Below are 15143 nucleotides of genomic sequence, written 5' to 3'. Positions count from 1 at the left end.
TTAGGGAGTATCTTTGAGAGATGTTATTCTGAGGCGGCGTTAACCCACTCCAATTTCCTGGATTTATACTAGTGGAGTGGCTGCCATGGAATAGGATTCGTGGGGGGAATAACAAAAAACATTCAGATTTAATGTTGTCGAAATATTATACCTGTTAAATTTTTATTATTCGTGTCTCTTGAGTGGATTCAAACATATAATCTTCTGGCTCTGTATCAAAGTAGCCTTACCTCATCCATTTTCTTCACATCCAGTTGTTTGTAGATAATGCCTCCCCTGAGGCTCTGCAGCAACTCCTGCCTGCATGGATTTTCTTTCCTCCCCTTTCCCTTTTCCCCTCCCTCAGCACTTTATCATGTAGTTCAGCTAAGCCTCTCTCACCCAGAAAGACTTCAGAAAGAAAACTCTTTCAGAGACGAGAAGAGACTTTGGACTTGCAATTAGAGAAATCTCTTTGACTAGAAGGGGAAGTCATCTCCATTTCCCCAGTTCTCGCCAGCTGTGTGAGCCCAAGTGGGGATGTAAGTTGCCTCCAAGTATATAATGCAAAGTCTCCAGCCCCTCTCAAAATCCCACTCAGCCCACCCAGTTTCTCTGGGTTCACACCCAGTTCAGTCTATGAACTCCAGCAGAAGTATGGCTCCTGCCTGCCTCATCAAAGGCAATGTCCCCTCTGCTGCCCTCCTGTAGCAGATGTGAGCGTGACGGCCTGCCCAGAATCTCCTCTGCTCACCTGCAGATGCAGTTCCAGGCACCATGACACCTCCCATCCAAGGCCTGAAGCTCTCTTCTTTTCAGCCTTGGGCTTTCTGCACCACACCGGGACACAACACAAAAGTGAGGGAAATTCTGGCTCTCAGGGAATCTGTCCATCAGTAGGGGGTAGGAATCGATGGCTGAATGTCCAGCCTCCCCGCGCTGCTGTGAACAACCATGAGGCATGTTCTACACGGTCTGCAGGTCAACTGGAGTGAGCCGCAGTGGCACCCGGCTCGTTAGCATGTCGCGTATGGGCCCTTCTCCCTTCCCTGCCTCACTTCCCCTCCACCTGTGTGTGCTTCCCGGGATCTGCTCCCAATAAACTACCTGCACTCAGGTCTTTGTCTGGGAGTCCCCTTGGGGGAAACCTAAACTAAGACAACTCCCCGTAGCACTCTGTTGCACTGTTTTCTAAGCACCCACTGTCTCCCTGGGGACCACATGTCCATCCCCAGAAAAAGCTCCTACTCTGCTGAGGGTGGTCAGGACTTGGAGTTACTACAACGACATCTGTGGGTCGCCAGATCTGTGTGGAAGCAACCATGCCTTAACTCATCTCAGAGGATTCCATGAAAGCACCAGCGGGCAGATGGTCCCAGGGGTCTGTTTGCCCCCATTGAATAGGGCAGGCATGGTCCATGAGCGAAGAAGCCTCTAGCTGAAGTTGGTAAGTATGCACTATCCCAAAGAATGTGTCCAGGGCGTACAACTGGCCACCCCATCATCTCCCCCACTCAAGCAACAGAGCTTTTTTGCCTCCGTATCTGGAGGTTGCCCTGAGCATGTAGAACACCTGCCCAATCGCAGCCCCTCCCCAGGAGGAAAGCAAACAGCTGGCTCTCTTGCCTTTGATCATGCGGGAGAGATGCTAAGAGGTGGGGAGAGTGGGGTCAGGTTCCACATAAGGTGGGAAAGGCAGAATCACAGAATGTCACAACCTGAAGGAGTTTGAAGTTCATTTATCCAAAAATTTTTAATTGGCAGCCTTGTGGACTGTGTTCAGTCTGAGACAGGTTCTCTTTGGCCAAAACAAGATTTTTGCTTTAACAAACCCAAAGACTATTTTTAAAGTTCTCGAATTCCAGATTTTCTTGAAAACAATGGGAAGCTCTGACAAAGTGGAGTCCATGTTCCCACCTGCCAATAATCCGCTGGCTGGGGTTTAACGATGGGGAACACCTTTTTAGACCTTCAGGGTCCTGCCACAGGTTCAATCCTGTATGCCCAGAGCTTCCTGGGCACCGGTCATTTGAATGGGCAGTTCCTGTGTTTTAACCAGGAAGGTCGTGGGAGGAGTTCGAACCTGTCAGAAGCAAAGTGAAGGGCTCCGGACTCTCCGGACAGATGGGCTGAGGCACTCCTGGGATTGTCTTTATACGGCCATGGAATCTGATAGTGGTGGTCATCGCAAAGTTTGGGTGAGGACTTCAGGGGCTTTGAGCAGAGCAACCTGTCCCCATCCCCAGCTTCCTCCTGGGGGCCTCCTCCTTCACCGCCATCTCCAAAGGCCCACACCGCACTCGTCGGAGCCGGGCTTTCCTTGAAAGGGTCACCTTCTAGTGGGCGCGGACGCTGGCACTGGGCACCTCCGGAAGACAGGAGTCTCCCCTCCTGCGCGGGCGACCCGGGTGCGGTGCCATGACTGGCGGCAGAGGGCGGTGCTCACCGTTCCCAAGCGTACGGTAGAAACCCAGCTACTGTGTGGTCCGATTCAGACGGGATGCGAAGGCGCTGAAATCCGTGCGAGAGGTGCCCCCGCTGCCGGGGACTCGCGTCAGCGCGGCCGGAGCTACGGTGCCCGCGCCCTGGACGCACCAGCCCGAGAGCACGCGGTGGGGTGCGGGAGGTGGGCACCCACCCTTGGCCTGGACTAGGAGGCAGGCGGGGACCCCGGGGCGGAGTCCAGCGCGGGGCGGGGCGCACAGGTCCTAGACGCTGGAAAGAGCTGTGGGGGCGGAGCGCCAACTCCAGCTGGAACCCAGAGACCCTGACACGCCGGAGGAGCCCGCCGGGGCGAGGAAAAAAGAGGGACATCCCCCGCGCAGCGGCTCTGCAAGTGCAAGTCCGGGTCCTCGAGGTGAAAACCGAGCGGCCCGCCTGCGCCCAACCACGCTGTGACCCTCGATCCGGCTTCCGGAGCCGCAGAGCGCACAGAAAGGAGGCGCCGAGACAGGTAAGGGCTTAGATCCCTGCAGTCCCGGGACTCAGTCGGTGCGGTGGGGGAGTCGCTAGGACAAGGGCCTCTGACGCCCACTTTTTTCTCCGGCATTCTGGCTGCTTTGCCTCCCGCCACTCTCGAGATATGCGTCGGGGCTGGCTCCAAGCAGGCGAGTTGGTTTCAGGAGATCCCCTCTGGGCCCTCTAGGACCGGGTAGGGTGCGGTAAGCGGAGTCTGTGGTGTGCGGGCGCGGGCAGAGGGAGCCAGCGGGTAGCTGAGCTCGCGGACGAGCTCCAAATTGCAGGGGAGGGTGCAGGTAGAGGGGCACCTTCCTGAAAGGTGAGCAGAAAACAGCAAGCGTCCGTGGGGAAATTCCCGCGCACCGCATCCTCCACCCACCCGCCGTTTTCCTCCAGCCAGGAGGCACCGCAGCCTTTGCTTCTAGAGCCTGAATTTCTGACTTGATTCCTGTCTTTGCCAGGATGTCGCCTCTAGACGCCGACCGTGCGGCCGCGTTGATGGGGCGGGAAGGGGGCTACTGGAACGGGTCGCTCCCGGGCGGGGAGTGCAATCTACGAAAATGCGGCTGGGACCTGTCCCAGCCCGGGCGCGCGCCCTCTTGTCTTGGGTTAGGGGGCTGGAAAGCCGAGGAGGGGTAGCACTCCCGATTCTTGGTCCCAGGCTGAGCAGAGGCTGCGGGGATCCGGGTGTCGCATGAGACGGAGGGGCGACCTGGAGAGAAGACACCTCCGGGTGTGGACGCCACTGGGATTTGCATCTCGCCTCTTGGAGGTTTTCACCTTGGGAAAGCAGCTGGCGGGCGCACCCCAGGTTAGGGTGTCTTTTGCTGGCGCGCAGTTCCTGTCCCTCGGCGTTCTCCTCCCCTCGCAAGAGTGGACCAAATGCATTGTTCAGCTGGGTCATCTCCTTGCTACCCAGCATCCCGCGGCGCCCACATGTGGAGTCGTTTCCAGGTGTGCTGAGAGGCGAGGGGAAGGCCACTCACAGCTGGACAGCCAGGGCCCCTTTCTATAGGTGTTGGGATCTGGGCTCTTTTTCCAGCCCCTCGGTGAAGGCTTGTACCCTGGGGTGCCCTATCTCCTGCGGGCTGAGGGCTTCAGAGACTATTTTCCCTATTTTGAGACCTTGGTGACAGGACATGGTGCCTTTCAGGCAGGGTTGACTCTGGGTGGAGAACTAGGGCCAAGTGAAGGAGGTCAGAGAGCAGATCCAAAGTTGGAGTAGGGTGGGAAGGGCGGCAGAGGATTTCTTTCTGGAGCTGGTTCCCAAAGAACGGGGAGCAGCAGGGGAATTCCCCTCCCCCACCCCACCACCACCTCCTCCACCTACAGCGCCCTGGTCATGCACTCAACAGATGTCTGTCCAGCCCCCACTATGCACCAGGCACTGGACTGGGCAGCAGGAATTTGGTTTACAGGAAGATTAGGACTCAGAGAGCATAAATCACTGGCCCAGGGTGACTCAGTCTGTCCATGTGAAAGTGAATTTGGTGATTTCCAAGTCTATGGCTTGGTCAGTACAGAAGGAGTGGTGTCCTGCTTTGGAGAGAAGACCCCGCAGCATCCTGGCCCTCCTGCTTCATTGTCCCTGGCCAACAGGTGCCACAACGTGGTGACAGCTGTAGGAGCCTGGCCAGCTCATGGGAGCATCCTTGGAAACGTTCCTGAAGCCCCTGTGGGAGCTGATGTGTTGGGGGCTGGAGGATGTGACTGGGCAGACAAAGAGGCCCTGGCCCCTGGGCAAAGGGCAAAGGTGCACATTCTTCTTGAGAGTTCTGGAGAGTCCGATCCATCCTATGCTGTCCTTCCTGACAGCTGGGCAGCCACGGAGGGTTTCCCAACTTACAGATCTCAGGTCTCCTCTCCTGCATCCTGGGTAGTTCCAACTGGTTAGGCAGTGGGTCTGGTTGGCCTGTACTTGGGGAACTCAGGGAATGTGACCAGATGTTCTCCTGCATGTTGCCCACTGGTTGTGCCTCCTTCCAGGATCCAGGATGGAGAGTCAACTCTCCCCAAGGATGTGGGCAGGGTGCTAGGCTCACTGACCCTGAAAGAGCAGAAGGTCTGGACCCTCACCCCTCGCACCTCCCTCACACCACTTTTCTTGCAGACATCACCATGGCAGCCCAGAATGGAAACACCAGTTTCGCACCCAACTTTAATCCACCGCAAGACCATGCCTCCTCCCTCTCCTTTAACTTCAGTTATGGTGATTATGACCTCCCTATGGATGAGGATGAGGACATGACCAAGACCCGGACCTTCCTCGCAGCCAAGATCGTCGTTGGCATTGCACTGGCAGGCATCATGCTGGTCTGCGGCATCGGTAACTTTGTCTTTATCGCTGCCCTCACCCGCTATAAGAAGTTGCGCAACCTCACCAATCTGCTCATTGCCAACCTGGCCATCTCCGACTTCCTGGTGGCCATCATCTGCTGCCCCTTCGAGATGGACTACTACGTGGTACGGCAGCTCTCCTGGGAGCATGGCCACGTGCTCTGTGCCTCCGTCAACTACCTGCGCACCGTCTCCCTCTACGTCTCCACCAATGCCTTGCTGGCCATTGCCATTGACAGGTGAGGATGGTGGGTGGGGTGAGTGGTGGGGCTGGGCCAGGCTGTCTCTTTCCTCATTTAGGCTCTGACAGGCTGACATTGCTCCAGATAGGAATGCTCACCAATCTTTGGAGGGCAAGAGGAGGTCTTGTTTCTCCAGTTGTGTTCTGTTCCCCCAGATGTGAGCAAGACTGGGGCTGCTGAGTGGCCCATCTCTGGGCCATGCCCCCAGATACCACATGTGCTTCAGATACAGGCATGCCACATGACAGTATGTAGCATCAACACAAAGGGAAAGCAGAAAGGGCAGGCAGCTACTACCTAGAAGCCACATGAGAGTTAACTAGGGCAGCTTCCAGTCAGGAAAACATGTACTAGGCTTTTCCTGTAGCCACCCTCCAGGTGGAGATGTGAAACATTTCCATCAGCTAGAGAACCTTCTGTGCTCCTCACCAGTCAATCCTCCCCCACCAGGCAACCACCAATCTGATTTCTATCACTACAGTTCAGTTTCACCTGTTCTTTAACGTCATAAAAAAATCATACCGTATGTGCTGTTGTTTCTGATAGACTTTGTTGCAGAGCTCATTTTAAAAGAAGATAACAGGGTTTGTTTGTGCAAAAGAGGAAAGGACACGCTTGCTTTTGCTTTTCTGCATATGTTGGTGTGCTCATTTGCATACATTTGCATGAGATATTTCCAGAAGTCCTTGTTCTATTTTATTTTTTCCTTTCCTTTATGTATTTATTATTTTATTTTTTGCTTTTATTATTTTTAATTGACACATAATAATTGTAAATACTTAATGGCATACAGAATGATATTTCTATGCATGTATGTATACAATGTGTAATGATCAACCAAGGTAATTAGCATATCCATCACCTCAAATGTTTATCATTTCTTTGTGTTGGAAACATTCAAAATCCACTCTTCTGGCTATTTGGAAATTATATAATAAATTGTGATAATTATATTCACCCTATAGAGCTGTAGAACACTAGAACTTATTCCTCGTCACCAGCCCTTGCTCTATTTTAAATTTATAAAGTAAAATGTATAATAGCAGTTTATGACAAATCTTACACACATTTTGTTTATGTGAACAGCTGCAGGCCAGCATCGGGCCATCACTGGCTCTGTTCGAGGGGGCAGTGGTCACCTTCTCTTGGTTGCTGTCCACCATTGTAAGCTGTGCTCATTAGGATGATCTGCTTAGTCATCTTTTTTCCTTTCATCTTTTCAACTCTTAAATTTTTCCCCTGTTCTCAGTGCTGCTTAGATTTGTTCTCTTTATTCAACCAGTTTAATATTTTTCATTTTAGTAATAAAATACACAGATGGGTGTAGGAAGCATCCTCCTTCCTTTGTATAACATAATTTCTGCAGGAAAAACGATTTTGCTACAACTCAGGCTCACCAGCCCTGAAACCATCCCTTATGAAATGTGTACCTATCAACCAACTGCACACAATTCTCCAGGGAAAATGGTGCAAAGTATCATTTGACGGAAAGACACAAAGTCAGCCCGGGTGCAGTGGCTCACGTCTGTAATCCCAGCACTTTGGGAGGCTGAGGCGGGTAGATCACCTGAGGTCAGGAATTTGAGACCAGCCTGGCCAGCATGGTGAAACACATGACAAGATGGAAACCCAAGGTGGTATAATAGGATGCTTAAGAATAATAACAGGCCACAAGTATTTATTAAACGCCTACTATACACAAAGCATTTTACAAAAATTGCCATATTTAGTGTTCACAGTAGCCCTGCAAAGTAAGTATCATCTTATTCCAGGTTGCATTTGAGGAAATAAATCTCAGGGAGATTGAATAATTCATCCCAGACCCCAAAGCCAATCCAGGGAAAACCCAGGATTTATTCAGCCTGTTTGACCCAAAGCCTGTGCTGTTTTCACTAAAACACTTCGCTATGCCAAATGATGTTGCTAAAATAAGATGAAGCTTGTTAAAGCTGGATAACAAGTACATGAGGATTCACTGTGCCACTGCTTTAGTGTATGTTTGGGGTTAATTACAAACTAACGTTTCCAAGTATTCATCATTACTACTGTTGGCTTCCCTCCCCCACCAGATATCTCGCCATCGTTCACCCTTTGAAACCACGGATGAATTATCAAACGGCCTCCTTCCTGATCGCCTTGGTCTGGATGGTGTCCATTCTCATTGCCATCCCATCGGCCTACTTTGCAACAGAAACCGTCCTCTTTATTGTCAAGAGCCAGGAGAAGATCTTCTGTGGCCAGATCTGGCCCGTGGATCAGCAGCTCTACTACAAGTCCTACTTCCTCTTCATCTTTGGTGTCGAGTTCGTGGGCCCTGTGGTCACCATGACCCTGTGCTATGCCAGGATCTCCCGGGAGCTCTGGTTCAAGGCAGTCCCTGGGTTCCAGACGGAGCAGATTCGCAAGCGGCTGCGCTGCCGCAGGAAGACGGTCCTGGTGCTCATGTGCATTCTCACGGCCTATGTGCTGTGCTGGGCACCCTTCTACGGTTTCACCATCGTTCGTGACTTCTTCCCCACTGTGTTCGTGAAGGAAAAGCACTACCTCACTGCCTTCTACGTGGTCGAGTGCATCGCCATGAGCAACAGCATGATCAACACCGTGTGCTTCGTGACGGTCAAGAACAACACCATGAAGTACTTCAAGAAGATGATGCTGCTGCACTGGCGTCCCTCCCAGCGGGGGAGCAAGTCCAGTGCCGACCTTGACCTCAGAACCAACGGGGTGCCCGCCACAGAAGAGGTGGACTGTATCAGGCTGAAGTGACCCACTGGTGTCACACAATTGAAAACCCCAGTCCAGTACTCAGAGCATCACCCACCATCAACCAAGTTCATAGGCTGCATGGGAAATGACATCTGTGTTCATGCCTCCCCCGTGCCCTCAACAAGCCGAATGCTGCAAAGTCGTAACATACAATGAGACTAGACATGAACCAAATCAGCTGACATTTACTGATATCCGCTCGACACCTACTGTGTCCACAATCCCAACAAGGAGATTAGACACAAGGAGCAGCAACTGACATGGACTGAACATGTACTGTGTGCAAACCACACCAATGAGATTAGACAGGGACAGCAGGAGCTGACATTTACTCATCACCTACTGTAATCAAAAACACTTGATTTGATTACAATCAAAAACATATAAAAAACATAACAAAATAGCAGAAGCTATTGGAGTTTCCAAGCTATCTCCAGATATATAGATAGTTCACCCTCCATCTTCCCTAATTCTGTATCTTACCAGTGCAGGAATATCAAAAGGCTATAGGCCAGGCATGATGGCTCATGCCTGTAATCCCAGCACTTTGGGAGGCTGAGGCACGTGGATCACTTGAGTTCAGGAGTTCAACCCAGGCTGGCCAACATGGTGAAACCCTGTCTCTACTAAAAATACAAAATCAGCTAGGCGTGGTGGCGGGCGCCCGTAATCCCAGTTACTCAGGAGGCTGAAGCAGGAGAATAGCTTGAACCTGGGAGTTGGAGTTTGCAGTGAGCTGAGATTGCTCCACTGCACTCCAGCCTGAGTGACAGAGTGAGACTCTGTCTCAGGAAAAAAACAAACAAACAACAAAACAAAACAACAACAACCAACGGCTATAGAAGAAGACTCTTAGACACAATGGAAATGTAACGATAAGTTTGTCAGTGCGGGGTTTACAGCATCATGGGAGGTGCGTTAAAGCCATCATACTGAACTTTCCCACCCACCTCCTACTGCCTCCCAGGGCATTCTCTAGGATTTTGGCTTCAAGAAAAAAAAATTCTTATAGTCAGCCCAGCCTTATGTGGTTATCCACAATGGTGTAATTTCAAAGGAAAGAACCTAAAAATCACTTTCCCACTGATGCTTGAAAGCTTATCATTTCATTTGGGTGGAGATGGGTAATCCTGAGGTGTCAATTTTTGCCTCCTCAGTGCAAAGGATTTCAGTGGCTCTGGGGTCAGGGGGAAAGAGGACAGAGAAAAAAGTGGAGGTTGCCACTGGCAATGAACAAAATCTCTGTGGGCATTTTGCTAAGGACTGGACCACTTTCTAGAACACTCCCTCTTTTACAAAAGGAACTCTACATAGAATCCAAAGACCTGGGTTCAGGTCCTAACTCTAAGACTCAAGTCCTAAACTCATGATGTTTTCTCTCTGTGTCTCAGTTTTGCTTTAATGAAATGGCGATGATGAAAATATCTGCTCTTCATACCTTGCAAGACTGTTGGGAGAGCCCATTGAGGCCATGGTTTGTGAATGTGCTTTTCAACTGTGCACACGATAAGAATGGAGAAGTGATATTGAACAGTTTATTTGGAGGGAGTTTATTTGGAAACCCCATCCACTGTGATTTATTAGAGAAATACCCACACTTTTTCATCCCTGTTCTTTGGACGAAAGACTCCTGAAGACTTCACAGTGTACCTTGTCTACAGTGGGCCAAAAAGGGATCCGTGTTCTTGGTTATAATCTGGGAAATTTAACCTCAGATTCTCAGTGACCCCAAGACTCTCAGCATCCCTGCAGTCTTAGAAGTGTTGACAGTCTTCCCTGCATGTTGCAAAATAGCACCCTAGTGCTGCATAAATATCACTTCTGAATCTGTTTGTATTATTATACATTTGTGGTAACTGTAGGTACACGTCTTCATTTCTTCTTGATTCATTTTGATGTGGTAGCTATATAAATGGTACCTGGTTTGGGACTGACCCATCCATATTTGACCAATTCCTAATTTTTTATAGACAAGGAATTAATTGTTTGCTTGTTTGATTGTTTTTATTATTTGTTGATTTGTTTCTCTGACTGAAGTTTCAACCAATGTTTCTTTCTATCACCACCCAGCAGACTCACCTTCAGCCCAATCATTGTACTCTCAGAAAATGCAGGCCAGCACGGTGGCTCACATCTGTAATCCCAGCACTTCGGGAGGCCAAGATGGGCAGATCACCTGAGGTCAGGAGTTCAAGACCAGCCTGGCCAACATGGTGAAACCCCATCTCTAGAAAAATACAGAAATTAGCTGGCGTGGTGGCACATGCCTGTGGTCCCAGCTCCTCAGGAGGCTGAGGCATGAGAATTGCTTGAACCCCACAGGCAGAGGTTGCAGTGAATTGAGATCGCACCACTGCACTCCAGCCTGGGTGATAGAGCAAGATTCCATCTCAAAAGGAAAATAAAAGAAAATGCAAACACACTATAATATTAGCCTAAGCAAAACTGTTAATTCTGATTTACAAAAATTCTTACTTGCTTGGCTCTGAAATGCATTGTGTAATAATGCATTTCAAAGCCAAGCAAGTAACAATTTTAGGTTATGTACATTTCTATAAATATAATAATTGTATTTTTATTTATTATTCTATCCTGGCTCTTAGCCGAATCAGGAGATTCTTTAGGAATGGACCATGTACCAGTCAAGTCTGTCAGCAGGATTCATCGCCCTGTTCCTTTTTGTCCTAGAATATACCAACTTCCTTTCATTGAAATTTAACTGAAAAAACTTTTGTAAATATCAGTGTGTATTTGTGATTTTCCAGGGATTAAAGTGTAATGTTGTTATCCAATTAAATCATTAACATGTGGAATTTAGTCACAGGTTTCAAGTGCTTTCTCTGCTGATCTTTTAAGCGTGTTAGTATATTTAGATATGAGTGAAGTAATAGCTACCTAAACAGTCCCACCTTGAAACAGAGAAGGAACTTACTGAAGGCATTTTTAGAACAGTGGTAGCTCATAGCATCAATCAGCCTCCTCTCGGTTATGTCCTTCAAGCTAATGGCCCCGGAGTGTATTCATGCGTGCAAATAAGCAAGGAATCATGGTCCTGGACTGATGCGATGCCTTCATTCTAAAACAGTCTTGTTTGTTCCAATGAAAGCTGCTGATTGCACCGTGACTATTCATCCCTCCAACTGGTAATAAATTAATTACACTTGTATTTAGTCTTTTCTTCTCAAGACTAATTAATGGTAAGCTTAAGACACTTTTAATATGCTAAGATGTACACATTTATGCCTATGATTATATACATTGAAAAATTAATCTCATTTAGCAAAACAGATCCATTTCCTCAGCCAGAATAAGAAAAAAGATGGCTCTGTAATGAAGCTATTAAAGGCTTTTCTATCAGCATTCAACATTTAAAATAAGTTGCTTTACAAATTGAAGAAATCAAAAGATGGCTTCAGGCCCTCAGTCATGAGAAGCAATCCAGACTTAAAGAGGAAGAAAGAATGTGACATGTAGGAGGTAATTAGAAAACTTAAAGTGAGTTCTATTTCTACAGGAGAAATGATGGCTTTGAAACATCCTTCCAATTTAACAGCTGTCTCTCCTTTGGCTCAAGAGGATGGGTGCACGCATGCACACACACGCACACACACACACACACACACACACACACACCACAGACCAGGAAAGGCCTTATAAGGGCATATAATTCAACTCACTCCTTTCTTAGGTGAGGAGATCGGAGTTTCAAAAGGAAATGCCTTGCTTAAGGGTACAGCTAATGCTTGCTGGAGCCAAGATATTGCCCCAAGATTTTCACTCTGATGCAGCGAACTGCACTCGGGGACTGCACTCCTGACTCCTAAGGAGTGGACCCTCAGCTGGTTTCTGGCCTCCCGGCAGAATCTTAAACTGCAGAAAAGATACTGTTCCTCCCTCTGGCAGGCCAAGAGCACATCCAATCCAAGGGACCATAATTGACACTCCAGGATTCCAGGGAAACCAGAGAGAATCACCCCAGAATCATCCTAGTGCTCCTGCCTTTCTTTTCTCCTATTGAGATAAATGGGCGTGGAGGGGATCTTAACACATTAGACTCGAATGCACATGGAGCTGTTTGCAAGTGATTCCGGAGCCAAATGGGAAAGCAGGTTGTGCTGAGAGGTAACCCGGCCCCAGGAAAAGCAGGTGGAGGGGAGGGGGTTTGCTCGCACTCCAAGACAAGGCAAGTACAGGGCCACCCACAACACAATGTGCAGTCTTCACCCAAGCCACTGCTGGCTGACTTAGCTGTGGTTGTGCTTTGTGCCTCCTAGCAGCCAAATGCCTTCTAAAGAAATAAACATCAAACTTTTAAAGAGTTCAAGTTGGTTTTATTCAGAAGTCTGACTAAGGACTATAGCCCAAGAGGAGTCTTTCAGAGAGGTTCTGTCAGACACCTCCAAAGCTATGTTTTAGTTCACAGTTTATATGCAGGTGATGAAGGTTTAGCACGTGTACAATCACATCAAAGCTTGGGTACAAGAGTACATCTGGTTATAATTACAGAAGCATAATCATTAACCCTGTCAGATGTTATATTATGTGCAGAAAAAGGCAAGGGCTAGGGTCATTCATCTTTTGAGAAATATAGTGACTCAGGCAAGAGGCTTTGTGAAACTTTGCTGGCAAACGGAAGTGAGCACACGTGGCTTCTTACATTTGCTACTTTATCTCACATGGTGATGTGAAGCAAATGCAGCAACTCCTGAGGTGCACCAACCAGGGACACATCACCTCCTGGGATTGCTGATGCCATCTTTTTATAATTTTAATTTTTGTGGGTACACAGTAGATGTTTGGCGCCCTTTTTTTTTTTTTTTTGAGATGAAGTCTCGCTCTGTCACCTGGGTTGGAGTGCAGCGGCACGATCTTGACTCACTGCAACCTCAGCCTCCTGGGTTCAAGAGATTCTCCTGCCTCAGGCTTCCTAGTAGCTGGTATTACAGGCATACACCATCACGCCTAGCTAAATTTTGTATTTTCAGTAGAGGCGGGGTTTCACCATGTTGGCCAAGCTGGTCTCAAACTCCTGACCTCAAGTGATCCACCTGCCTTGGCCTCCCAAATTGCTGGGATTATAGGCATGAGCCACCACGCCCAGCCTCATGCCCCACTAAATAGCAGCACAAACACAACTTTTATCTGTTTCTTTCCTGGCAGAAGTTTGGATAGCTGTACCCTAGAAGGACATGGATACAGAAACCCTGAGTGTCCAGTGGCGGAACTACTATGTGAGGAACACATTTATTTAATCAACATAACTTTTGCTAAGCAAGGTCTTCACTTTCAGCCCTCGGCTGGGAGAAACCTCGCTGCTACATGGAGCAATTCATTAGCAAGGCAGCCTGGATTCCCATAGTAAATGTCTTTGTTTCCTTCAAGCACAATTTAATCTGACTCCTCCAATGGTAGGAATATGACCACATTAATTGGCAAAGATCCCTACCCTGATCCTGCAAATGACTGCCTCAGAGGCTCTCTAGATCCATCTGCCTTCAATGTTTTACTGTTGAGTCCCTTTATCATTAGGCTATGGGTCATGCCAATAACTTCAAATGCAATATCAATAACAATAATAAATCTTGAGGTGGGGCATGGTAGCTCACACCTATAATCCCAGCACTTTGGGAGGCTGAGGCAGGAGAATCGCTTGAGGCCAGGAACCTTGGCAACATAGCAAGACCTGATCTCTACAAATAAAAAAATGAAAAAATTAGCCAGGTATAGTGACACATACCTCTAGGTCTAACTACTCAAAAGGCTGAGGTGAGAGGATTGCTTGCCCAGGAGTTCGAGCCTGTAGTGAGCTATAATCACACCACTGCATTCCAGCCTGAACAACAGAGTGAGACCCTGTATCTAAAAAGAAGGAAATAAACAATCTTGAAATCTTGAACCATGTACTACTATACAGATGTTCAAAGAGCTCATGAAACAGGACAATTTTTTTCATTTTCCAATAATGGGTTTGGCACTTTCTTCAGATAAAACAAATTGAGGAGCGGGGGTTGTTTTACTGGAACTTAGAAAAAGTTATCACTAAATAGGGAAATAGGCAGAAGGCTTTGCCTCCAAGAAGCAGGGAGGAAACCCAGAGATGCCCTTAGAACAGAAAGCCATGCAGACTCAAGGTCGTTGTATCCCTTTGGTGACTTCTTAGACTGAATTTCCACATGTGAGTCACAGACTGAGACGAAAGAATTAGTCTCTGGAGTCTCACCTCATGCCAACCTCGGATTCCCAGCTCTGGAACCAGCTCCTAGGCAAGGTCCTAACATAAGCCTTTGCTAAACTCTGCTGCAGGCATGGCCCAGTGTGCAGAGAAAAGGGTCTTCTACTCACTCATGCAGCTTCTGCCCCAGATGCTGTGGAGAAACAAAGAGGATGGAGATGCAAGCCTGAATCTCAAGGTGATTCCCGAGATAATGTGTGACTAATTCCACGTGAAAGTTGAGACACTGGAGAGACACTGCAAAGATAGAGTGAATTTAGACACAAATACCTTCTGGCTGTGGGGATCAGAGAAGGTTTGGGGCCATGGGGAATGGTGACAGGAGGGTACCCCGGGAAAAGGGAACAGAAGCAACAAAGACCTAGAGGAGGGAAAATTAGACGGACTGTAAGTGGAACAGCACGTAGCTTGGTTCGACAGGCACATCAGATTCAGAGTGTTTAGGGGAGAGCCGACTGGGCAGCTGATGAGCTGAATGAAGAAAGAGGCTGATGAGCTGAATGAAGAAAGAGGGGTGGGGACAGGCAGGATGGAAGGGCCTGGGGTCCCAGCCAGCCAGAATTGTGGTCAAATAATAATTCTTTATTTAACCATGTGAACTTGAACAGATTCTTTACCTCCTATCCAGA

The 15143-nt window shown here is 48.5% G+C and overlaps 1 protein-coding gene across 1 annotated transcript; it reads left to right on the top strand.

Annotated features, from left to right (window-relative positions):
* The first annotated feature begins 2324 nt into the window (after positions 1–2324).
* PROKR2 (prokineticin receptor 2) lies at positions 2325–12500 on the top strand. The gene is made up of 3 exons (XM_001165973.7): positions 2325–2932; positions 5048–5513; positions 7586–12500. The coding sequence occupies exons 2-3, from the start codon at positions 5056–5058 to the stop codon at positions 8280–8282; spliced, it is 1155 nt and encodes a 384-aa protein (XP_001165973.3). The 5' UTR covers positions 2325–2932; positions 5048–5055; the 3' UTR covers positions 8283–12500.
* The last annotated feature ends 2643 nt before the right edge of the window (positions 12501–15143 follow it).

Source organism: Pan troglodytes, chromosome 21 (assembly GCF_028858775.2).
Source record: "Pan troglodytes isolate AG18354 chromosome 21, NHGRI_mPanTro3-v2.0_pri, whole genome shotgun sequence".
NCBI lineage: Eukaryota > Metazoa > Chordata > Mammalia > Primates > Hominidae > Pan > Pan troglodytes.
The sequence above is the reverse complement of the archived record's forward strand: the minus strand, read 5'-3'. Positions and strand labels throughout refer to the sequence as shown.

Coding starts and splice junctions, on each gene's coding strand:
- PROKR2 (XM_001165973.7), top strand. CDS start 5,056: ATGGCAGCCCAGAATGGAAACACCAGTTTCGCACCCAACTTTAATCCA. Junction 5,514..7,585: donor CTGGCCATTGCCATTGACAG/GTGAGGATGGTG, acceptor CTCCCCCACCAG/ATATCTCGCCATCGTTCACC.